This window comes from Trichomycterus rosablanca, chromosome 25, assembly GCF_030014385.1.
Source record: "Trichomycterus rosablanca isolate fTriRos1 chromosome 25, fTriRos1.hap1, whole genome shotgun sequence".
In the NCBI taxonomy this organism is placed as follows: domain Eukaryota; kingdom Metazoa; phylum Chordata; class Actinopteri; order Siluriformes; family Trichomycteridae; genus Trichomycterus; species Trichomycterus rosablanca.
The window spans coordinates 14947807-14972413 of NC_086012.1; the positions used below are offsets into that span (position 1 = coordinate 14947807).

Consider the following 24607-nt stretch of genomic DNA (forward strand, 5'->3'; position numbering starts at 1 on the left):
GAGCAGAAATTAAACATCAGCATTTTATTTTGCTGGTTTCTCATCCAGGTAAACACTAGTTGAACGGGCTTGCTGTTGTATTCATAAGATTATAGCTCCTCCCCTCTGGGTAAGAATCCCGCCCACTCTGTGTTCTGATTGGTCAAATAACCAATCGATTACAAAGCTGCCCTCTGAAGGATTTTTAATAACTAAAACTCCAACCTGCGCTTCTGTCCCAACTTTTTTGAGCGTCCCAACTTTTTTTTCTTGAGCTGAGCTGCAGCATCATCTGCTGGTGTGCTGGAGCAACACATTCAGTTTCCTGAAATTGATTTACAAATGTATTTGTGTATCCGCAATGATTAATTGAATGATCGGATGCACTAGTCTCTCTCTAGCTTTTAATTGTATTAAATCCTTTACAACACACACACACACGCCTAAGTACACACACAAATATAAATACACCACGCACATACACACACCTACATACACAAAAACAAAAATACACCACACACACACACACACACACACACACACACAAATATTAATACAACACACATACACACACCTACATACACACAGAAATAAAATAAAAAAACACCACATACATACACAAAACATACACACACATAAAAAACAGTAAAACCTGAATATATGGTCAGCATGGGTCACAGATGTTTTTAAAAAAAATATTATTTATAAATATTTGTTTTATATTACATGATTAAATACACTGTGCATGCAGTATAAAACATACAATTCATCATGCACTGCATTAAGCCTGCAAGCTACAACATGAGAGTCTCATGAGAAAGCAACACTTATCCAATCACAGAGATCACAGGGACAGAGGGACTTATCTCAGAGAGGGAGAGGGGGGAGAAAGTAAGGAGATAGGGATAATGAAAAGAGGTAGAAAGGGTATGAGGGAGGGTACAAGGGAGGAGCTGCAGGAGGAAAACAGTGAGGTGACAGAGGGAACAAGGAAGGACTCAGAACAAGGGAGGAGTTTGCAGAAGACATCCCAGGTTTGGACTGAAAGAGAGAGAGTGAAGCTGTTGCTAGGGAACAGTGAAGAGAGCTCATCCATCCTTGGGCATCTGTATTATAACACAAACGGGGGCATACACTGAATGCCCATCCTTTAGACTGGTAAAATAATATCCTGGTTGCAAGAGGGCATTTTAATGCTCTGAGAATGAAGAGCTGAGTTGTTGACTCAGGCCTGAAATTACATAATCATCCCCTTTTTTACTTGATGGTCATTGCTGGAAAGGGATTATAACTGTAGCCTGGCAGGAATGACAAAAACAACCAAGTGAGTACATCCACCTGCTGTGGACGTGAAGCGGATCCACCAGCTGGATACAATGGCTGGCAGCGAGACACAAAGAACGTCTGGATGCTCCTTTTCTGCAAGGACAGGAGTGAGTACATTCTGAGCATCAGGTAACATCAGGATTGCGAGGTATCTAGGCAGCACCCTACCAAAAAGCTAATGAAGTCAGACTGAGTTTGTCTGCATCAGATCAGTAGGAAGAAGGAACTGCCTGTGAGTGCCAGCTGCCCGCTCTGCCAAGAACGTGCCAGCTGTCTTTCCCTAACCAAAGGCAGTCAGAGAACGAGAGACTTCCTCACCCTACACAAGTGGGGCATTATGGATTCAAACGTGCAGCGCCTGGCGAAACACCGAGTCCAGGCCTGAGTGAGGGTACAGAGAGAGAACTGCAAGAACACACCGCATCCATCTTTCAGATGTGAGTATTCTTGTGTTGCAATTCATGTGAATGTTTATGGGCGAAGTCAATAGTTTAGTGTTGAGATTTTAGAGATTTCTGCTGGTAAGACTAAGTAAGTGGAACATGCATATCAGTCCAATAATAGATTTTAGTTTGGTTAAAAGAAAGATAAATAATGTTGTTGTATTTTGGAGGCATGATTGTGACTGACTGTAGATGCTTGCAATAATTGTGGAACAGTGGTCTTACACCAGGGTCAGAAAGAAAACCCTAATGTTGAAAAAAGTTTGTCCAGATGTTCAGATATAATTTAATACAATTTTTAAGAATTAAAATAGATGATTTTGTTGACAGTCAATCCAGCTTTACTATACCATGTTCTTAGAGGCTGCTGCCCAAGAAGAAAACGTATTCAAAATAAAATCAGCACATTAAAGCTTGATGGAAATGTCCTGATGCATGCTCAATAATTCAGGTAAACAAATTCACAAAGTTTAATCAGTTCATCTGGACATAAGTTTGGTGTGGAGATACGTTTTGTCACTCATCCAAGTCTTTAGACTGAAGAAGTCACTTGGATGAGTGACGAAACGTATCTCCACACCAAACTTATGTCCAAATGAACTGATTCAACTTTGTGGACTTGTGGAATTAGAAATTGCACAGCAGCTTTAGTCATATAAAGTATAACATTGTTTACTACAGTGGGGCCCAAAAGTCTGAGGCCTCCCCTAACAAAGCATCCATTTATGTGAAATGTTTGAAAAATCTTGGTGTTTGTTGTGTTCCCTCTTGCTGTCATATCAGCATGCACTCGAGCTGGCATGAACTCCACACGTTTGTATAAAATCAGCTGATCCATGTTATCCCAGCCATTGTTTGCTTGGGTTTCTCTGTTCTTAAGTGCCGTCATAGATGTACAGTGTGGTTTAGACCAGCGGTCCCCAACCTTTTTTGCACCTCGGACTGGAAGTAAAAGTCAGTTTCTTTATGGCTGAACTGGTCCATTATCGTTTGAAGCATTGATCCTGAGTACAGCTGCTGAACAGACTGATGATGTCCATCACTCCACACTTACTAATCATTTCCTGTCAGTTAGCCGTGACACAAGCTATGTCTTACTCATTAATATGTAATAGTAAGCTTTTACTAAATGCTGGTTAATAATGTCATCTCTAAATTAAAGTTTTTGTTTGTTTCTGTATGGCTTAGCATTTTCCTGAGCCTCGGGAGAGCAGGATGGGTACGACAGAAGCCACACTGCGAATGGAAAACTTAGAGGTAAAGGATGAATGGCAGGATGAAGACTTTCCACGGTAAGCACACCTTGTGTTTTTCCTCACTGGTAACATTTAGAGATTAATTATAACCTGAAATACTAAAGAAAGACTTATATTTGTTATAATAAAACCACTTATATTTATTAAACTCTAAAATGACTATATGCTTTTTGCTTGTTTGCCCATTCTGCGACTAAATGTTAACTTGTCTCTGCATTAAACAGCCCTGTGGTTTTAGTGGGCAAGACAGTACTAATTACAGACTAATTGACCCTGTGGAGTGACAAAAGCTGTAATTAGGATTTTCAATGAGCTTTTCACTATCTGCTCTGCTATTGTACTTACTGACACCAATGAAACCACCAGCACTCCTCCACGACCCAGCTGATACACTAACTACTGATTTTCCACAGAAACATGTCTTTTGTTCTTAGGTTTGCATAACATCTGTGGTGCAGAACTTGACTCTTGATATTTTCTCTGTGACATGTTCTTTACCATTTCTTTTTTCATTATGTCTGTCTAGTCCTTTGCCTGAAGATGGTGACTTGGACGGTCTTACTGACAATCGCACTTGTAAGTGTTTGCTGTTGATTTGTTCATTTTAAGACCATGCTTGATTGTTGATGAATATAACATGTAACGGATCACATTACAGTAACTGGTGCAGCATGATATTGTTATAGCAGCATTTTAAATATTTCACATATTTATTAGTTTTATGTCTTACTGCAATATGTGTGTACATTTGAAGGATATTATACAGTATTTGCATCAGCTAGACTATATGGCCAAAAATATGTAGACGCCTGACTATAAGCTGGTTAGACATTCTATTTTTTTGTCCATGTGATAAGCAATAAATCAAGCTTTGATCAAGTGCTGATTTTAAAATAGGGGCTTCCTACTAGCATGGCAGCTTCTAAGCCCATGGCAATGTTAAGCTTGATAGACATTGTTATTGATGGTAGCATTCAGTCCAGTTTACAGTGTATCACAAAAGTGAGTACACCCCTCACATTTCTGCAGATATTTAAGTATATCTTTTCATGGGACAACACTGACAAAATGACACTTTGACACAATGAAAAGTAGTCTGTGTGCAGCTTATATAACAGTGTAAATTTATTCTTCCCTCAAAATAACTCAATATACAGCCATTAATGTCTAAACCACCGGCAACAAAAGTGAGTACACCCCTAAGAGACTACACCCCTAAATGTCCAAATTGAGCACTGCTTGTCATTTTCCCTCCAAAATGTCATGTGATTTGTTAGTGTTACTAGGTCTCAGGTGTGCATAGGGAGCAGGTGTGTTCAATTTAGTAGTACAGCTCTCACACTCTCTCATACTGGTCACTGAAAGTTCCAACATGGCACCTCATGGCAAAGAACTCTCTGAGGATCTTAAAAGACGAATTGTTGCGCTACATGAAGATGGCCAAGGCTACAAGAAGATTGCCAACACCCTGAAACTGAGCTGCAGCACAGTGGCCAAGATCATCCAGTGTTTTAAAAGAGCAGGGTCCACTCAGAACAGACCTCGCGTTGGTCGTTCAAAGAAGCTGAGTGCACGTGCTCAGCGTCACATCCAACTGCTGACTTTGAAAGATAGGCACAGGAGTGCTGTCAGCATTGCTGCAGAGATTGAAAAGGTGGGGGGTCAGCCTGTCAGTGCTCAGACCATACGCCGCACACTACATCAAATTGGTCTGCATGGCTGTCACCCCAGAAGGAAGCCTCTTCTAAAGTCTCTACACAAGAAAGCCCGCAAACAGTTTGCTGAAGACATGTCAACAAAGGACATGGATTACTGGAACCATGTCCTATGGTCTGATGAGACCAAGATTAATTTGTTTGGTTCAGATGGTCTCAAGCATGTGTGGCGGCAATCAGGTGAGGAGTACAAAGATAAGTGTGTCATGCCTACAGTCAAGCATGGTGGTGGGAATGCCATGGTCTGGGGCTGCATGAGTGCAGCAGGTGTTGGGGAGTTACATTTCATTGAGGGACACATGAACTCCAATATGTACTGTGAAATACTGAAGCAGAGCATGATCCCCTCCCTCCGGAAACTGGGTCGCAGGGCAGTGTTCCAGCATGATAATGACCCCAAACACACCTCTAAGACGACCACTGCTTTATTGAAGAGGCTGAGGGTAAAGGTGATGGACTGGCCAAGCATGTCTCCAGACCTAAACCCAACAGAACATCTTTGGGGCATCCTCAAGCGGAAGGTGGAGGAGCGCAAAGTCTCGAATATCCGCCAGCTCCGTGATGTCGTCATGGAGGAGTGGAAAAGCATTCCAGTGGCAACCTGTGAAGCTCTGGTAAACTCCATGCCCAGGAGAGTTAAGGCAGTTCTGGGAAATAATGGTGGCCACACAAAATATTGACACTTCAGGAACTTTCACTAAGGGGTGTACTCACTTTTGTTGCCGGTGGTTTAGACATTAATGGCTGTATATTGAGTTATTTTGAGGGAAGAATACATTTACACTGTTATATAAGCTGCACACAGACTACTTTTCATTGTGTCAAAGTGTCATTTTGTCAGTGTTGTCCCATGAAAAGATATACTTAAATATCTGCAGAAATGTGAGGGGTGTACTCACTTTTGTGATACACTGTATATGGATATTACCAGTTTTCGACATTCATAATCACTAACAAAGAACTTTAAATCCTGAAAGCACAAATGTAGTAATTATGTATGTTTTTTCTGCCTCAGCTCCTTCTGGCTCTTTCCATCGAGGTCACGAAGGATCAGAATCTCAGCAGAAGAGGAGGACTCTCATTGCCCCGGACATAAACCTCTCCCTGGACCGGAGTGAAGGGTCCCTCCTTTCTGATGACATCCTTGACACTCCGGATGATCTGGATATTAATGTGGAAGACATGGACACACCGGATGAAACCGATTCCCTGGAATTTATCACCAGTGGAAACGAGCTGGAATGGGAAGGTGTGTACGAGGTCAGAAGTCAAAGACTGTCTATAAATTGCTTGAATGACTAAGTGATTGATGATTGTTGGGTTTAATATACACAGATAGTGGGTTGCCTTTAATTGCTTACATAGTTGTTTATAATTTTACAAAAAGTATTTTGTTTTGTGATTTAACATGCACAGTTGTAAAGACTCTATATGTGACTTCTCTTCCACAGATGACACATTGGTAGCCTGTGCCAAAGGTGCTCCAGCTGATGGCTCAGGGCATGTAGGTGAGGAGGGTGATGGTACTGCCCGTCTATGGAGGACCGTGATTGTCGGAGACAAGGAGCACAGGATAGACATGCAAGCTATCCGACCATACCTGCGTGTGGTCACTCATGGAGGTCAGTGCAGCGTTTATCTATAAGGTCTAATAATAAAACAGTTTACCCACATAATATCCATCTAAAGCAATGATTTCCTTTTTAGAACACGATCATATGTATCCTGCGATAACCTTTTCTTACCAATAGATGGCGCCACTAATGCGCATGTCTGAACATTTTTATTTGTTCATTTTCTTAAACCTTCATGATTTGACATAAAAAGGGACCAACTAATGGCTCAGTCTTTGCAAGCGATACTGGGTCGTGGTTCACTACTTTCTCCCAAACTTCATTGTCAATTAGTTCATAAAGTACCCAAATTTTGGTGGCAGGAAACACATTTAGAAATATTCAAATATGTCTTGCAGGTTATTATGGAGAAGGTCTGAATGCCATCATCGTGTTTGCAGCTTGTTATCTCCCAGAGACCAACTGCACTGACTACCATTACATCATGGAAAATCTCTTCCTGTAAGCCCAGCCAATACCCATCTACACCTGAGTTCAAAAATGTACATACCCTTGTACCATAGGCATATCAGGGATTTCAATGATTTCTGAATATTTACTATCTGCATTGTGTGCAGATATATAATCAGCAGTCTGGAAGCACTAGTAGCTGATGACTACATGATCATTTACCTGAATGGTGCAACTCCACGCAGGAGAATGCCCAGCATTAGCTGGCTCAGGAGATGTTACCAGATGATTGATAAAAGGTAGGCATATAAGTCCCTCATTGCCCATACCCAAACCAAAAAACCTGAACTAGTACATTGTAAATGAAAGGCAAAATGCTTTTTTTCTTCTACTTATTTCACACTGCTAGACTTTGATGAGGGTTGTGGTAGGTTGGTACCACACTGAAACACTGGGTGTAGGGCAGGATTACATCTTGGTTAGGCTGACAATCCATTGCAAGGCATCACAGGCTTACTTATTCAAGTACCTGGAAGAAACCCACATGTACATGGAAATAAGATTCACCTCCTCACTTCATCATAGCTTCAAAATGCATACCATTGGGTGTAGACTGAGTAAATAAGTAAAAGTGTAATGTCTTGAGTTGGGTGTCCAGGGTGTATACATACTGTGTAGTGTTTTAGATGTCACCAGACCAACTGTGATCACGATTAGAATGAAGCAGGTATGATAGACACACTGTAGAATTATCCTGAATGGTGGGCCAGCAGGTGGAGTCAGTGCCTCAATGCTTAAGTTTTATTGTGTCATTGTGGGTTTTCCTCCACATCCAATACATGCCAATAGGTGGACTGGCTTCTCTAACCTGCCCCTAAGTGTGAGTAAATGGGTGAATGTGTGATGCTCACCAATGGCCCAGCAATGGCTTGGAGCCCTGTGTTCATGGTGTATTTCGAAGTGGCCCCTGGATACAATGTGATGCTATTAAAGATGAAGTACTTACCAAACTAAATGAGTAAAGGAATGTTGTTGAATTGTATTTATTCCAAGGTTACGAAAGAACCTGAAATGTCTGATCATTGCACATCCATCCTGGTTTATTCGGACTGTCCTGGCCATTTCACGTCCTTTCATCAGGTGAGAGCATGTCTATTATAGAATCTCAGTCATGTGCTTTTAGTGGTTGTTGATGAGCAAAAATGATTTAATGGCTTTGTTCTGTCATCAGTGTGAAGTTTGTGGATAAGATTCAGTATGTACAGACTCTGGAGGAGTTGGCTCAGATTGTTCCTATGGAGCATGTGCAGATCCCGGAGTGTGTGATGCAGTAAGTACACCTACCAGCAGGTGGAACTGCTGAAATAATGAAATGTTTGAAGGCTGTTGGTTCTACGTATACAGATCAGAAATGACAGTACACAGAAACATTTTATTGAGTTCTTATAAATGCATGTGTTGCCACTCTGGAAAAAAAGTGTTCCAATAAATAAGGTTTAGATGCAGTATTGAGGGTTTCAGGTGTTAAAAAAGCAGTGAGGAAAAATTAGATTCAACTTTATTGTCATTACATATGTACAAGTACAAGGCAACGAAATGCAGTGAAAAATGTATGTCAGTGTGGTAACTCAGTGTTTACTCTCTGCCTTCTCTAGGTATGATGAGGAGCGTCTCAAAGCCCAGACAGAAAGGTAAAACTGCAGCTTGTAGACTGGCCAGCTGTCAGATTCTGCTTAGGTCTGCTGGCCTTTAAAAGAACTCATGAACCCCACACCTCATATTCACCTTTCATACACACACACAAAAATAAACACCAGCCTGGACAGCATTTTACTATTTACTATAGATATGTAACTAAAATGAAAACCTTTCAGGGATTAAGTCTATTGTGTGTGCACATAGTAGAATTACTAAATATGGTACAATGTGTGTCTAGACTACAAGTAGAAATCACTACACCACTAATTTAAATCACACCAGCTACAGTCGTTTATTTATGACCATCTAGAAATAATCTACTAAACTATTTTGGGTGGGAACAAAGTTTTATTAGGGCAGGACCAAACTCTTGGATTGCGAAAGCCAATCCATGCCTCCTAAAGGCAGAGCTCAAAGTAAAACAATAGTTAAATATTTAACTATTTAACTCTAAATAGTAAACTATTTAAATAGTAAAATTAAACTTAATAGTGAATTTAAATAGTAAACTATCTAAATATTATGTCCAATAATTGCACTATACATGTCAAAGCATCAGAACAGAATTAAATGATAAGCCTATTTCTAAAACTTTTATTTACTTTAATATTTGTTAAGTTTGAGATGCTGTTTTGCATATGTTGTGGATTAAACTCCCCTCGCATGAAGCAAAACAGGGTTTAAAAATAATTGTGGGTGTAAATGCACATTTTCAGGTTTAAAGCCAAGAGATTAGAGATGATAACTTGCCTTAGACAAATATGCCAGCCAATGATTTAGAGAAAACTGGCATTGTCATAAAAATTCAATCAAACTAGATAAATTGTATGTAAACACAATGCTTTAATGTTACAGAATAATTTTGTAAACCTTACAGGATTTAACTATATTGTCTTTAATTCCACAGGCTTGAGCATAACCAGCGACAAAATGAAAAATCTGTGTCAGAAAGGTAAACATGCTTAATTTGTTCTAATGAATATGGCAAACCTTGTCCAATAGAATATTTTATAAATGATCCTGGCATGTATACTGTAGCTTAACAAATGACTTAACAAACTAAACCATTGTGCAACATGCATTACCTTAAGTTTGTTATGAAAATATCAAGCGTGCCTGAATTTTGCTTATTTTTTATATGTTTTTTAAAATGTCTTTGTAGGGCCACATCAGTAGCTGCAGAGGATCCTCAATAATGTTAGGTGAGAAATGTAATTATGTGGTATATTTGAAGCAAGTCAATTCCCAGAAATGGGCGAACCTTTCCTGTATGGATTTTTAAAAAACTCTTGCTTTAGGTGTCACATAAGGCACAACTGCTACCCTCTCCAGAACACTAGCTATCACTCACTCAACCCCGATCAATGCTATTTTTACTGGTGCATGGGTTACTGCCATGCAGTGGTCAATGCTTCAGAGCTCACATACACTCGCTCTCTCTGTAGTGATTTATCGTTTCTTTTTAAGTACCTACCATGACATTCACCTGCTCAATAGATGGGTACATATCATGCTACTGTCAGTGCTCGTAAGTACCTAATAGAGCTTGGGATAATCCCCCTGTGACTTGTCAGAAATGTGAAGAAGGGCACGTTCACTCAGGTTGGCAGTAGTTCGGGTATGTTAGGTATAGAGGTGTGGGCATGAATTTGTTCGTTCTTTACTTTGTTCATGCTGAAGGTAATGGCAGTACCTGCCACAATCTTAAAGCTCTTTACAAAAAACTTCCTAACTAACAGTTTTCAAATGTATACAATATGTAGTCCAAGATGTATCAAGTTTATCCTTATATTTTAGGTAATTCAATTTAATCTTGAGAAAATACCAATATACACTACAGTGTGTATTCTTTCTTATTATTATAATGGCTCACCTGGTAAAGGTTTGAGGCTGTACTCCATCTGCCCTTTCCACTCTTGGACATGGTCAGTTGTGTCTGTAGAGCAAAAAACTGCTTAGCCACATGAGCACCAATTTTTTTGTCAATAATTCTTAATAGGACTGCAGGCTTTCTGTGATTGAAGAGCTGGGATGAGGCTCATGCTAATTTTTACCATAGTTCAAGCCAAACTCTAAGCCAAAAATCTAAACAGGAGAGATTAGGTTGCTTTATTTTAATGCTAGTATTTCTTTCATTTGCAGGTAATTGATTAAGCAAAGGATCGTCTTTGAAAGACCTTAAACAAAATACAAAAGCGTGAGCTTTCTTCTACTACTGCTTCCATCTTTGTTAATTTTCACACAAACAAGAACCAACAACATAATAATTTTCATCCATGTGCTTAATATGTCTCGTAATACACTTACAGTAGAGGTCAAATGTTTTATACACTTGCAAGTAATGCAGGTCAAAGCAGCCTGAATCGATCTGGTCAAAAATATACATGCGGCAACTTAGATTAATATTTTTATAGCCTATATAGGTATACAGTAGTTTGACTGCAACTGTTTTGGAATGGTGAAATCAGGCTCAACTCATATTTTAATAAGATCTACAATAAACTTAATAAATAATTAACATTTGTAAATGTTTTTATATTTTTAACAAAGAAGTGTTTTGCAGTCATTTGGTGACAAAAACAGAAAAAAGTAGTTCCCTTACAAGTGTGTGCACATTTTTGACCAGTTTGATCTGCCTCTGTTACCTTGAGCCACAGTCGATGTTTGGAGAGGATAAATACAGACAAAAAGACAGACTTTAAACAGACAATCCAGTCTCAAAGAGAGCCTGGAAATCGGTTTTACACAGTAGTACAAAAGAATGCTCAGAATAGATCCAGGTTTCATGTTGTGCTGGTCCACTTTAGCTAATTGTAGTAAATTATAAGCACACAGTTGTTTGTTATCATGTCATGTGCATACCATACATTCACACCAGCAGAGATGATTTTCTACTGTAATATAAAGAAAGATGCATTTAATGTAAAATATGATGTGTACTTTCAAATCTGTAGTATATTGTAGCATGAAATGGACCACTGAGCAACTTAGATTTTCTTCTGTACAAGTTTCCGAATGCTCACATGACAAATAACAGATTAGAAAATATAACGGTACCTGATTGCAATAATATATTACATGCAATAGTTGTTCTTGATAATAAATGTGAGAACACACAGTGCATGTACCTGCAAGTTCATTACACATTAAACACAATTATTTCAAATGCTACTGCCGAAATATTGTATATTGTATAGTGATCATACTGTTTGTACAGTGTATTCTAACTGAAAGAATTAAAATCATCAATGTTTCATACATACGTGATCATTGTTTGATGTAGACTTGACATGTAATAAAAGTCTGTAAAAAGTAATCTGTCTGCATAAATGTGTTCATATACTCAAAACATCATTAATGGCTAATTCTGATTAATTAATTTGCACGGGGAAAATTCTCTATAAAAGCTCTATAATGTTACACCACAGATACTGGTTATCTAGTTCATTAGCAGTTAGGGTTCTTCCTGTCAACCTATTAGCTCTGTGCTAATTATACTGTATATCAAACCTGATTCCAAATAAACTCAGACAGTTGAAGAAACGTTAATTGAAATGTAAAGCAGTAATTTGTAAATAATCGTTGACCTGTATTACATTACTAACAGTACAAACACTATATGTAAAGATATGTAAAGCTTAACCCAATACACCCAACTGTTTTGTTGTAAACCTTATACCAAATTCATTCATACAACATATTTCAAAGAAGTGATCTGTTGCAGAAATGTCTTAGTAATAGAAGAAAGTACTTTAGCTTTAAAAACAACAAAAACATACTTAATTTACTACCGCTGGATTTAAAAAGCTTTCATGGTCCAAGGTTGAATGATGTCTTCTGATAAACTTCAAGTCTTAACAGCTTCAGTTCAGTCATGTTCATTCTCAAAGTAGGTGTTGCCAAACATTCTCAAACTAGAACACGTGTTCTGCAGGCCTCATTCGAGGTCACCCTGATATCAGGCGTTTGTGTAGATAATGGTAGAGGCTGGAAGGTGGCAGCTTAACTGGGGGAAGTGTCAAAACACTCAGCGTGGTATCAGCCTTTATTATTATTGATGTAGTCTTACACTGTCACTCTGGTGCCCTTGATCATTGCATTTAACCCTTGTGTGATAGTCTCTGTAGTTGACTTATTGACATAATTTCTTCCAGCTGACTAAAGTGTGTGTAAAGTAGACTACTGTGGTGCTCCTGTATATCACTGTTAACAATGTACTTGAATCACTGTGACCTGCACATTACATTTAGAAGTCAGCAGACACAATGAAAACAAAAGCATGTGTGTTTTATTACCATAATTCTTTGGAAACCTGTGTTGATACAAATTCACAGTACAGGTCATATGAAATCCATTTAGTGTTATTGGTTTTTCCACTTCCTGTTTACAGGTCAACTGAACGAGTTTTAGAATGATAATTTAGATACAATTGATACAAAGGCATGTTTATCTGCAACAATCTACTCACTGTAATGATATTTTCATTCATAGCTTCTTAGCTAATACATGTACAAACAATATTTGTTTATTAAGGATAATGAATTTCACCAGCCAGGGTTGTGTTGTGCAGTACCACATTAATCATTCGTTTTAATCATTAATTAATATATTTTTCTTTAGTAATTGTGTGATCTAGACCAGTCAAACTACTGGTATGCTGTGATGCTCTGCTTTTCAGAAAGAAATATTTTTTGTAATGTTTTGGTAATATAAGCAATCATAAAGTCATAACATCCACCAACAATAAAGTGCTCATGTAAATAATAAACTCTAGGACTAAGGTAAAGAATACTTTCTATCCATCTCTGGCTGGTATGTACACAACTACAACAGGTTAATTATTGATATACATAAAGGGGAGAACTCTAATAGGTGATAACACAGTCCAAAGTTTGCCTCTCCCTGCTAAATAATGTTCTGAGACTTATGAATGGAGGATATAGTGTCATAAACACTCACGTGCAAATGACTGTTTATCAGCTAGAGAGGTGGTGTCATCCACCACCCTTGGCATCTGAGAACAGTTTGATCTAATATCAAAATATCAAAATAGCATCATTGTGGCACTCATGACTGTCTTTTAACTTGTGTGACCAGTCCAGATGGATCACATGTCGACTGTCATGCCTATTGGTTACATCAGAAGCATTCGTGACACAGAATCACCACACAGGCACACTGACAAATATAGATTGAGGCCCTGTCCACATGGCATGGATCTTTTCAGTAAGGAAAATTCCCACTTGGCATGCCAGCTACGCAAGTTAGGAAATTAGGAACAAATAAATCACATCTGATCTGTGCTGTGATAATACATCCCACAGTGCTTTAAATACATTTAATTATCAGCTATATATTTTCCAGGCTGTAGATCTCAATCACAGATCAGCTCACAAATCTAGACTGATAGAGACTAATATACAAGACAATATAGAACAATATGAGAAAATGTAACTTTTATACCAACCAGAAAGGAGCTTTACTTGCTACAACTAATTAGTTCTTTGAAGACCAAGACCAACTTATCAAACTTGTGGTGCCAGCTGTTTCTCATGTCTAATTGGTGTAAAAACTGGCCCTTACCACACCAGCCCTTACCAGTGGTACAAACTATAAATAATCAAAGTAAACTTACAGTACATTGTATTTTAATCTCAGAAAAGCATGCTTTCTATTTGTTGATATGATGTTTAAATAATCACTGTGGGTATGTTGGAGAAGTGACAGAAGCAGAAGTCCAGACAGAGTAAAGTGATACAGTGGTGCAATGTAGGGTATGACAAGTACTATGCCAAGTCCTGCATGGGTTTTACAACACGGCACCAAAGACACCTCAATATCATTTCAACTAAACTTTCAACTCTAAATTCTTGTGATTAAAGTACCCCTAAAAAGATTGTTTGGACTAATTAACGAGGTACAGTAACATTTTACTACTTTTATATAAAAAGGAAGTTTAATGCCAACACATCAAATCATATTACTGTGTACTTTTAAGGACAATTTAGATGAGTCAGTCCACCGTCGGCATGTTTGAGAGGTGGTAGGTAAGCAGAGTACCCGGACCAGAGAAAAAAAACTGGACATGGGAGGAACATGTGAAACAATAATGTATTCATTATAACAACACTACACAGAAACACTAGGAACCTGGTAGTATTATAACAAACAAACAGGTCAACAACTCATCGCACCAATCCAATGCACAATAGGGGCATTTCGAGCAGTCAATTGAATACAAGTTTTTGCGAGATGGCAGGGAACCAAAGCACCAGAAGAAATTCCACCAGAAGAAACTATCCCATAATTATTAATAATTCAGTGTAATCTAAGGGATAAAAGGCTAAAAGCGAAAGTCTAAATCTGTATAATTAGATTCATTCATTTACAACAGATAAGTAAAAATAATTTTTTAAGATCAATCTGCTTTGGTAGGTGACACCAGTACTGGTGTTTTAATATCTACACCAACTACTTATAAAACATGTTCTTGTAAAATAACAATGGTTACAGAGCTTCTGTCTGTATCGCCTGTTGTTATCTTGTGTATATTTCCGAAACACAGCAGTTTTGTCTTCATTCTTTTCAAGGATGAAAAACCTGTTCATCATACATCCTCTTTTCAGACTTCAGGAAATACCCCATCTGGTTTATCTACTTAAAAAGAGAGCTCTATGACAACATAATGTCAGCTAAAATAAATAGAAAAGCTAACTTATGTGGGTTATTTGCATCTCTGCCAACACAAATAAATTGCTGCAGGATTTGGCAAATATTTTACTCAGTAAAATATAGATAAAACAACTCAACATCTGAGCTTCTAAGGATTACGGACTCAACTGTGGTTTCTGGCATGTGTGACAAACAATTGGTGTAGCACATCTCATGTATAAAAGGTAGCTAAAAGTATTTTACAATGGATTAAAAAATCTAATCATGTAAGTAATAAATTAGATAACCAAAGGGACCCCAAAACAGGTTTGTATAATTCTGATCCAGGGTATTCCTACCCAGTCTAGTCTTTATGAGTAGCCACTAAACCCCAGACCAGAAGAAAGCAGACAATAAATTAGGTACTTAACTTTTTATTTGCTTCTAATGAATAATCACTGAAATCTAATTAACATTGAAGGGGATTTTCTGTTTTTAAACCATGCCCTTATGTAGATGCCATTATAACTAGCTAATAAATCTATCATTACTGGATAAGTGATACCGAGTCATTTGCTGGTGCTGACTACCAAACGCTCTAAATGTTCTTTGATCTTTTTTCTCTTCCCCAATAATCTTTATTACAATATTATTCGTATTAAGCAGCTTTTACATGATATCTGGTGTAAAACTCAACATTTATGGTTCTGTATAAGAATAAAAGCATTGTAGGTTATTAATCACTGACGCAGCCACGTGGTGCCTGACTGAGGACAACAGGTGCGAGGCTGGAGTTTAGCCGATATGCATAGCTAGCACACGCACTCGCTTGTGATTGGTCAAGCGCCGGTGTTCTGTAGACCATGATTGGTTATACAGGAACAAAAGGCGGGGCAAAGATGTGGTGACGCTCTGGTTTGTGAGCTATTTATTTAGCGGGATTGAGAAGCCTATCAATGAAGTGAAGAGTCTGAGAGTCAGGAGGAGGAAAGAGGAGGAAAAGAGCAGAAATCATTCCTTAGACTTTCTTTGCTGAAAAGTTTATTTGCTGTATTTGAGAACTATAAAGACCAAGAAAAATGAAACTTATCATTGGAATAGGAGGGTAAGTCATTCAATAAGCCAGTGATGGTATATTGGATCTGAGATTGCTTAGTGAATGAAATGATGTGTTTATTTTTTCTGTACTATCTAATCATTTTTAGTTTGTTTTGCTTCTTTTTACAGTGTGACCAATGGTGGAAAAACCACCCTGACCAAACGACTTGTGAAGATTCTACCAAACTGCTGTGTAATACATCAAGATGACTTTTTCAAGGTATGAAAAGTATCCAAACTAGTTCAAAATATCAATTAGAGATTGTTTTAACAGTCTTAATATATTATGTCAACTTAGATACTAGAAATAGATTGTAAACCACCAATACTCTTACAAATAAAGGTGCTAGAAAAGGGTTATCATAGTTCCAAGGAAGAACCATGTCTAGTTTTTTAAGAATCTTTTTAATTTATGGTCATTTACCAATAAATTAAATCTCAAATTCGGACAGTTGAAGTCAAACATGAATATTTGTAACATGCATGTCCTGGCAACTGTTCTTTTTGTCTGACTGAATGATTAAAACTATTTTTTTCTTCAAGTCTGGAACGTTTTATTGTCGTTCCTTCTTAGTGACTATGATTTTAGCTAGTGAGTCTTCAATGCCCATAATAACAGGGCTTGTTAGACTGCACCAATTAAAAAAAATCATGAAACTGTAGTCTTTTGCCAAGGTCAGAAAGAAATTCCAAATTGTCACTTTATGCTAAGGGAACAGTCTTTGCAATGAATTAGAAACTACAGTTGTAGCCTCCTAAGCCCATAATGATGTGAAGCTGTATGACAAGCCATCAAAAATTATTTATAGAACCAGACATGCTCCTGCTTTGGCCAAAAGTAGCTTTTCTGGCACTTTAATTTGAGTGTATGGTGGTACAGGATGGCGGTAGAGTAAGACCATACAGGTAAAGTAAAGACTGTAGGATTGGTGTGTTTATGTTGTCCATGCCATGTGGTTCTTACACTCCTACGCTGGTGTTCTCCTGGACAGCCACCCTCAGCTTACTTTAAATGAATGTTCGAATTTACCTCTGATTGACCCCTGATACAACAGGGGTTTAGAGGTATCTGACATTCATCTGTTAAATAATAATTAAATTCAGTAAGTACTAACTGTACTCAAGCTATTCATGTATACCTCATCAGCCAATGCATATTCATAGCTGATTAAAATGCCATTATTGTTTCATAATGCCACTTTGATCACCTTAAATCCATTTGTTATAACTGCTAACCAATCAGTGATCTTATTCAGCTCAGTAAACTTAAATACTCATGCAGTTAATATGCATTGCCACCTAACTGAGGTGTACTTTACCAAACTGATTAAATGGTGCTGAAGTGAACTTGACGGCCATGTTTAGCCTGAGGGCTTGGCGTTGTATGTCCAGGTGGGATCAGCACTGCGTGCGTGATCTGCAGCAATGTTTTATTGGTCACTGTTATTGCAGCCCCAAGATCAAATAGAGGTCGGGGAGGACGGCTTTAAACAGTGGGATGGTAAGAATGGCTTTCGGCTGTAGGAAAAATAAAAGACAGTAATGTATTACCCATCTTTATATGACTACATTGTTTTTTAAATATTTTGTTATAATAAATCTTAATCGAAATAGTATAATGTAGTTTGACTTAATATTTTATAACAAACTATTTTATTGTACATAATAATTTAATATTAATTTCTATTTAACAAAATCAGAGTTTACCAAAAAAAAAACGTTTAATAGTTCTGGCTAGTACCTTGTCTTGGTTTGTGAGATGCGAATTCTTTTTTTTTTATGTCACCCCGTGCAGTTATCACAGCCCTGGACATGGAGGCCATGTTGAACACCGTAAGAGGCTGGAACGAGAACCCGGTGAAGTTTGCTCGGTCTCATGGTGTGACCCTGTCACCAATGACAGAAGAGTCTGATCCTGAGAGAGAGCTCCACATACTCATTGTAGAGGGATTTCTTCTCTATAATTACAAGTAGGTTTAGATTTTTTTCAAAATAAAACATCTAGTGAATAAGTTTGGTAGATTGTAGACTCATAAATGGCATCTGTAGGCTGAAACGTTTCAAATTTCTTTGCAGACCTCTGATTGAGTTCTTTGACAAGAGCTACTATGTTGCCATTCCATATGAGGAGTGTAAAAGAAGGAGAAGGTAAACTCAGTCTAGATGGTTCTAGATGGGATGTTCTTTTGTCATAGTGTTGAAGTATCTTTCCAATTGTCTTTATAGCACGAGAACCTACACTGTTCCTGACCCACCTGGTCTGTTTGACGGCCATGTCTGGCCCATGTACTTGAAACACAGGAAAGAGATGGAGAACAACTGCTTATCTATTCGTAAGTAATCACACAGCATGGGTAAACAAGAGCAGTTTTGATTATTCACCTGTGACTTATGATCATTCTTGTGCTTGTAGGATATCTGGATGGCACAAAATCGAGAGACGAGATCTATAACCAGGTTTACAAGGACATCCAGAACAGCTTGTTAAATAGTTTATAGGTAAATTATCTTGAATATTATTTTAAATTCAACTGTTTCAACTCAAATGTTTATCTTTTATGCTTAATCTATGAGCATTGAAAATACTGATTTGTAATGAACACTTACATTTTCCCTCTTTTATTTTTCTCCTTTCAGCCTTTACAACCTGCCTGGTGTGCCTGTATATATACCTGTATATAGAACATTAAATTAAACTGAATACACTTTGTAAATATTATCACTAGTTTAGAACCATTGGCAGATGCCTGGCCTTTTTTTTATTGCGATACTATATGTTCTGTGGCTTTTATTTTATATTAAATTAATACTGGCTGGAATATAGACACACTGCTGTAAAGCATGGATGGCTATTATTTTGTGTTGTACTGTAACATTAATAATGTGCCATAACTTAAGATATTCTCAATGAAAAGAAGAACAGTGAACCCACTGTGTTGTGTTTTATTTTTCATGGTTGAACATTGATTTTATATAACAATCAAATGTGGCAGGGAATATATATTTTTTACCACATATAATAAGCTCTTGTATAAACAGTTACACAACACCACCATGACACAATAAACAATGAATTAAATTCCTAAGAGAAAGGTGTGTTTACTCGTTTGCCATCTGCACATAAGCTTCTAATATAAATCCTCCTTGGCAATATAGAGCTTGCTTGACTGTGGACAGTGTCCTAAGAATAATTTTAGAAATCATTGAAATCCAGAAATTGCCATGACATACATTGTCTTTACAAGTGTATGTATATATTTGACACATGGGGTGCATGGAATAGCCAATATGAAGTGAATATACAGTGTTAACTCAACCCTCCTTAACAGTTCAGGCTTTTAGGCTTTATACCCATCAAGATTTATAAATATTCATCTGGGAATATATATATTTGTGTGTGTGTGTTTTTACACAATCACACTGATATTACAGCATATACAGTATGTCCTTTTTTTAACACACAAAATCTGTCCTACTGGCCAACTATGGATAAGGCTTTTCCACACATACAAGAGACCAGTACAGTAAGAGTACATTATGTTTAAGTGTTTTGCAAATGATCACTAGGCAGACTTTTTGCCAATAAGCAAATCCTCCTGAGCCCCTTGGTCAAACCATCAGGTCAAGACAGGTCTCATGTTGACTAGTTTGCAAGAATAGAAGAATTTTAGTGTTCTTTTTCTTATCAATGTCAATTTTAAAAGTAAAATACTTGAACTGCATTCCCACTCAGCTCACTTAGTGTTTGCTGTAAGCATTTAACCTTGATGTAGGTGACACTGAGACAAGCTGTGATGTGGAAATAAATGACACGTGATATAATCAAGCAGTTTAATTGCTAGAAAGGTGATTATCAACAAGGTTAAACACAGCTGTAATAGAATCAGTAAGAAAACTATTACAGCAATTTTACAATTATGAGAAAACTGGACACCACAGACATTTAAGCTGAAATAAATGAAATAAAAGTGAACCATATACACTACACCTAATAAAACACACTGTTATGAAACCTGTATTCACAGTATTTACAGTGTATATGGTTATAAGAGTTTCCAGTAAATTAATAATAAAGTGCATTGTGGGTTATTGAACATCCAAAACAGTATTTCAGTAATTCACTAGCTTAGATATATAGTAAATATGAAATTATTTTCATATTTAGGGGGCTTTGCCACCCCCAACTTCTCAGACTCTCCTCAGAACCCTGCATCTGCATCCCAGCAGTAATGCAACATAATTTACCTTGTAGTTTACTGTTATGTTATAGAGAATGTAGTAGGTAAAAAGAACCATTAGAATTAGCCTGTCTTCAAGCTACCTGGTCAGTCACAGGCAAAAAAGCACAATTATTAAAAATGATTAGATCTTTTTAAAAAATGGATGTGATGGATGTGTTAATATGCCATATGAGTGATGAAGTGTGTAATCCTTAATGTCACTTTGAAAAAAAAACTTCTTATATTAGTAAAATGTAAACTAACAGGATTACTAATGAGACATTTGTGTAAATGTGTGAAATTAGACTAATTTGCCAGAACAAAACAGATAAAGTTATTTAACAAGGCTTTTTGCAAACATGCTTAGTTGATTTACTTTTTTTTTCTATTTAATCTTTTCTATAAAATAATTCAATCGTTAAAACTTTTAAATTTTAAACTAATACCTATAGATTAAATGTGATAAAGCATGAAAAATTATTGTGCATGTTTACATAACCACAATATGTCCTTAAGGTATTCACAAAAATGTTTCCTATTTCAGTTCAAGAACACTTATGTTAGCACTCTTGAAATACACATTAGCATAGCTTATGTTTCCTAGCGCATATCATGCCAGCCTCAGCTGATAAGAGGGCGAGTTTAATCTTGTGCTGCATGGTCATCAAAGCTAAATTGCCTACTTCAGGACAACTGGTAGTAAGTCTATTTTAAGGCCAACCATGTCAAGAGAGGAAAGCTGGTATGGAGTCTTTAAATATCACGGCCCTCTTCTTCATACATACACCTACCAACCATCTGACTGACTGTCATCCTACACTCACGGGATCCGCCTGATTGAAAGGTGAGACCCAGACTGGCATTTTCATCAGCGTCACACTTGATTACAGAGAGGCGGAATGGAAAAGTTTTAAGTTATAGATCTGGTTTTGCCCTATTTTAGCAGAAAATAAATTAACTTGAATTAACTTCCACCCCTACCCTCCACCCCACCTTGCTCAAGCCCTGGGATTCTGGAATAGAGTTGTAACCTTCCGGTCAGTAGCAGATAAGGTACTACTGCCAAAAGCAACAATCACTGCTAATTTCCCAAATGCTCTCGGCTCTTTACAAGGATTGTCACTAAACTTTATGGCAGGAATTGCTGGACCACAGCAGCAGCTGTGCATCTGAACAACTGTGTGAAACTCTCACACTTGCTGCAGGACTGCTTGTCACATTGTCCCAAAATGGACCATGAGTCATTAAAGTATGTGAGATAACAATCATGTTGAATGAAATTAGGTGAAAGGAACACTAACAGACTACTTAGGAGGGTGGCCAAAAATAAATGCCTTTTAGAAGGAGAGAGGTTACGCTGCCAAAATATGATTAAGAGACATAGCATTGTCAGTATGTCTAATAAATAAAAAAGAACCCTGATTGTGGAAGAAATTCGTAAGAATTCCCCACAGAGTTGCTCATTGGCTAATATTGTAATTTGATATATTTCTTATTAATATTTCTGATAATGTGTTCATTAATACCAGTATATGTTGGACTCCATATAGGTACTTTTCATTTGTCAGCTGCTCTGTTCCATCAGTGAAAGGGACCACTTTAGGACACATAGCCACATAACCACATATTGTTTGAGTGGTGATATGATAGTGGCATAGAAGTGTGTGTGGTATATTGTGGTCAATAAATACGCATAACAAGAGATGGGATACCAGTCAGTAATTGTACAGTGAAGGTCAGGCACTTTTTGGCTTTGCTGTAGACAAAGTTTATAGCTTTTAGTTACTCTAATGTGTATTAAAAGCAAAGTATTTTTTTAAATAAAGCTTAATAATCAAGTCAGACCTTCAGGTAAAACATATTTGGACTTAAAGGATTTAGGCTCAAATTGTTGTTAGTGGTTAAAAATACATTCAATATTAAATAAGTTGAAAGTAAATTTGGCAAGTGTGACAGTGGTAGAAGCATTAGGAACTTGAATATACTGCATTGCCACATATGCCAAAAAGATTTTTAAAAGAAAATTGACCATTTTATTAAAGCCAGCCAACAGGAAGGGGGGTAAGAAAATAAGAATATGATGAAAATACCTGAAGCATTCTCAACCTGTGGCCTTGACTTATCAATTCAGTATGCAATTCTGTACTTTGGGTAATTTACTTAAACACAGTATGTGTGTGTGTTATGGGGAATTGACAGGTGAGGTAAGGCTAGATATTTTTGCCTTAAAATGGGGGTCACACTTTAAACATTTTCAAGTTTTTACTACTTACTAAGAAATTGCTTAACTAGGAACAGGGCCACCAGTACGCCTGACCTTTCTCCATGCCCCGTCTTAAATAAGCAGCATGACATTTCAAAATGGCAGTATGTTAAATGTATTAAAGACATGGGATGACCACAGAAGGCATACAGCATGTGCGTACTGACCAAAAGTGATGAAAATCCCAGGACCTTTGTGTTTGTGTTTTAATTGGTTTAATAAGCAGTTTGAGTTTCTGACACAAGTGGACACAGTCACATTTTACATCTCACAGAGGACAGACAGCTGCAAAAGTGGGGAATTTATGATATGTGTGATACGTATGTGTTTTAACATTTGACTCTTGGACTTGTGACAGCTGTTCCAACACAGTATCAAATTCATGTTCAGCCATTTTATAGTTAGTTTGTGGCTTTAGATTTTTAAACATAGGCTACTGGATACATTTTAACTATAACTGTATCGTTCAAATAAATTAATTTAAATTAACAATCTGTTAAGCTAGACTGCGTTTCAAAGTGCTTCATAAATTTGAGCTCAAACATTTATTTTTGATTGAAACACATTGTAATGGTAACTGAGCATGACAAAAGTGGTTGATTTAGGACATTTTTCCATGTCCAGAGACATTCAGGAGCCACCATACCCTTTGTCGCAAATTCTCACCTGCCATAACGATCCCGATCAGAAGGAAAATAAAGGTGACCTTCATCCCACATGCTGCTATCATTTAGCTGGCAACTCCTTGTTTCTTTACACAGCTTCAGATGTAAACAAAAATATGGCAAATATATTCCTTTTGGGATATCTTGATAAAGTGCATCTTCGTTATAATCTCAAGAAGCAAAGTTGTGCCACTCTGGATAACCTAGGTTCATGAAAATTTCAAAGTGTAGAAACATTAGCTTAATGTCGAGTGCATCACAAGGGGATTTTCTTTTATTTAACAACACATTTTATTTGACCATGAACATTAAACATCAACACAATGTGAGTACATTTTATTTCCAGCATTTTATTTTCAGTCATTTACTACTGACTTTTTTTACTACAGTCGACAGCGTCCAAACATTTGATTGTGACTTTGTTTTACTGTTATTATTCTCCTCTGCTTTGATATACACAATGAAACATTTAATGTAATATTTAATACTTACTGTAGCCTATATTGTATCTTAGTATCCTGGTGGAGTGAAGTGTCTGAGTGTCTTGAACCAAACCGTTCTCCTGGATCTGACGCTCTTATACATGCTGATGGAGGAGGCACTCTGGCTTTATTATGGAAAAAACAGATCAGCTTACAGTTAATATTAGACTTCACATGCCCTATTAGATTTTGCCCTATTTGGCTGGCAAGGGCAGGCAGATATATGCAGGTGGAAAAACCCAAACATAATATAGGAAAAAGAATAAAAAAATTTATAGGTTTTAAACACAGTGATTTAACAATGGAAATATTATTTATTAAAACATTGCAATAGTGTAGCTAAATTTACATGTACTTCTGAGTGACTGGTTATATCAGCTGTTTTTATGACAACTTATTTATGACATTACAAAATATCCCAGAGATCAAAATAAGAGCAAAAATGAAAAATAACTGTGATCTAAATACCACAGTTTCAGATGTTTCTAGACATCTGTGAGAACAGTTTAAGAACCTAGAAATATAGATGTTTCTAGATTTCTAGATTCTGAATAATTCATCAATATACAATTGCCACATACATCAAACATCCCCAATAACTGAACACCTTTTTACCTGAAAATCTTTAGTAATTGAGCTTAGTCTATTTGAAATATTAATTAATCCTTAATTGCCTTCGGAATTAATAAAGTATCTACCTACCTACCTACCTACCTACCTACCTACCTACCTACCTACCTACCTACCTACCTACCTACCTACCTACCTACCTACCTACCTACCTACC

The 24607-nt window shown here is 37.2% G+C and overlaps 2 protein-coding genes and 1 long non-coding RNA gene across 3 annotated transcripts; 2 read left to right on the forward strand and 1 right to left on the reverse strand.

The window, feature by feature from the left end:
- Nucleotides 1-1458: 1458 nt before the first annotated feature.
- atcayb (ATCAY kinesin light chain interacting caytaxin b) lies at nt 1459-10661 on the forward strand. Its single transcript, XM_062987477.1, has 13 exons — nt 1459-1742; nt 2937-3040; nt 3531-3580; nt 5735-5968; nt 6171-6341; nt 6692-6794; nt 6911-7042; nt 7797-7883; nt 7975-8073; nt 8399-8434; nt 9349-9393; nt 9604-9643; nt 10584-10661. Exons 2-12 carry the CDS (start codon nt 2964-2966, stop codon nt 9635-9637), a joined length of 1068 nt encoding a protein of 355 aa, XP_062843547.1. The 5' UTR covers nt 1459-1742; nt 2937-2963; the 3' UTR covers nt 9638-9643; nt 10584-10661.
- LOC134302386 (uncharacterized) lies at nt 8285-23903 on the reverse strand. The gene is made up of 4 exons (XR_010007526.1): nt 23831-23903; nt 23340-23541; nt 10315-10377; nt 8285-8528 (listed from the first exon to the last, which is right to left on the reverse strand). It is a non-coding gene; the product is annotated as an uncharacterized LOC134302386 (long non-coding RNA).
- Nucleotides 16066-19117, forward strand: nmrk2 (nicotinamide riboside kinase 2). Its single transcript, XM_062987377.1, has 8 exons — nt 16066-16197; nt 16320-16410; nt 17643-17691; nt 17986-18160; nt 18267-18338; nt 18417-18523; nt 18604-18689; nt 18828-19117. Exons 1-7 carry the CDS (start codon nt 16172-16174, stop codon nt 18687-18689), a joined length of 606 nt encoding a protein of 201 aa, XP_062843447.1. The 5' UTR covers nt 16066-16171; the 3' UTR covers nt 18828-19117.
- Nucleotides 23904-24607: the final 704 nt, after the last annotated feature.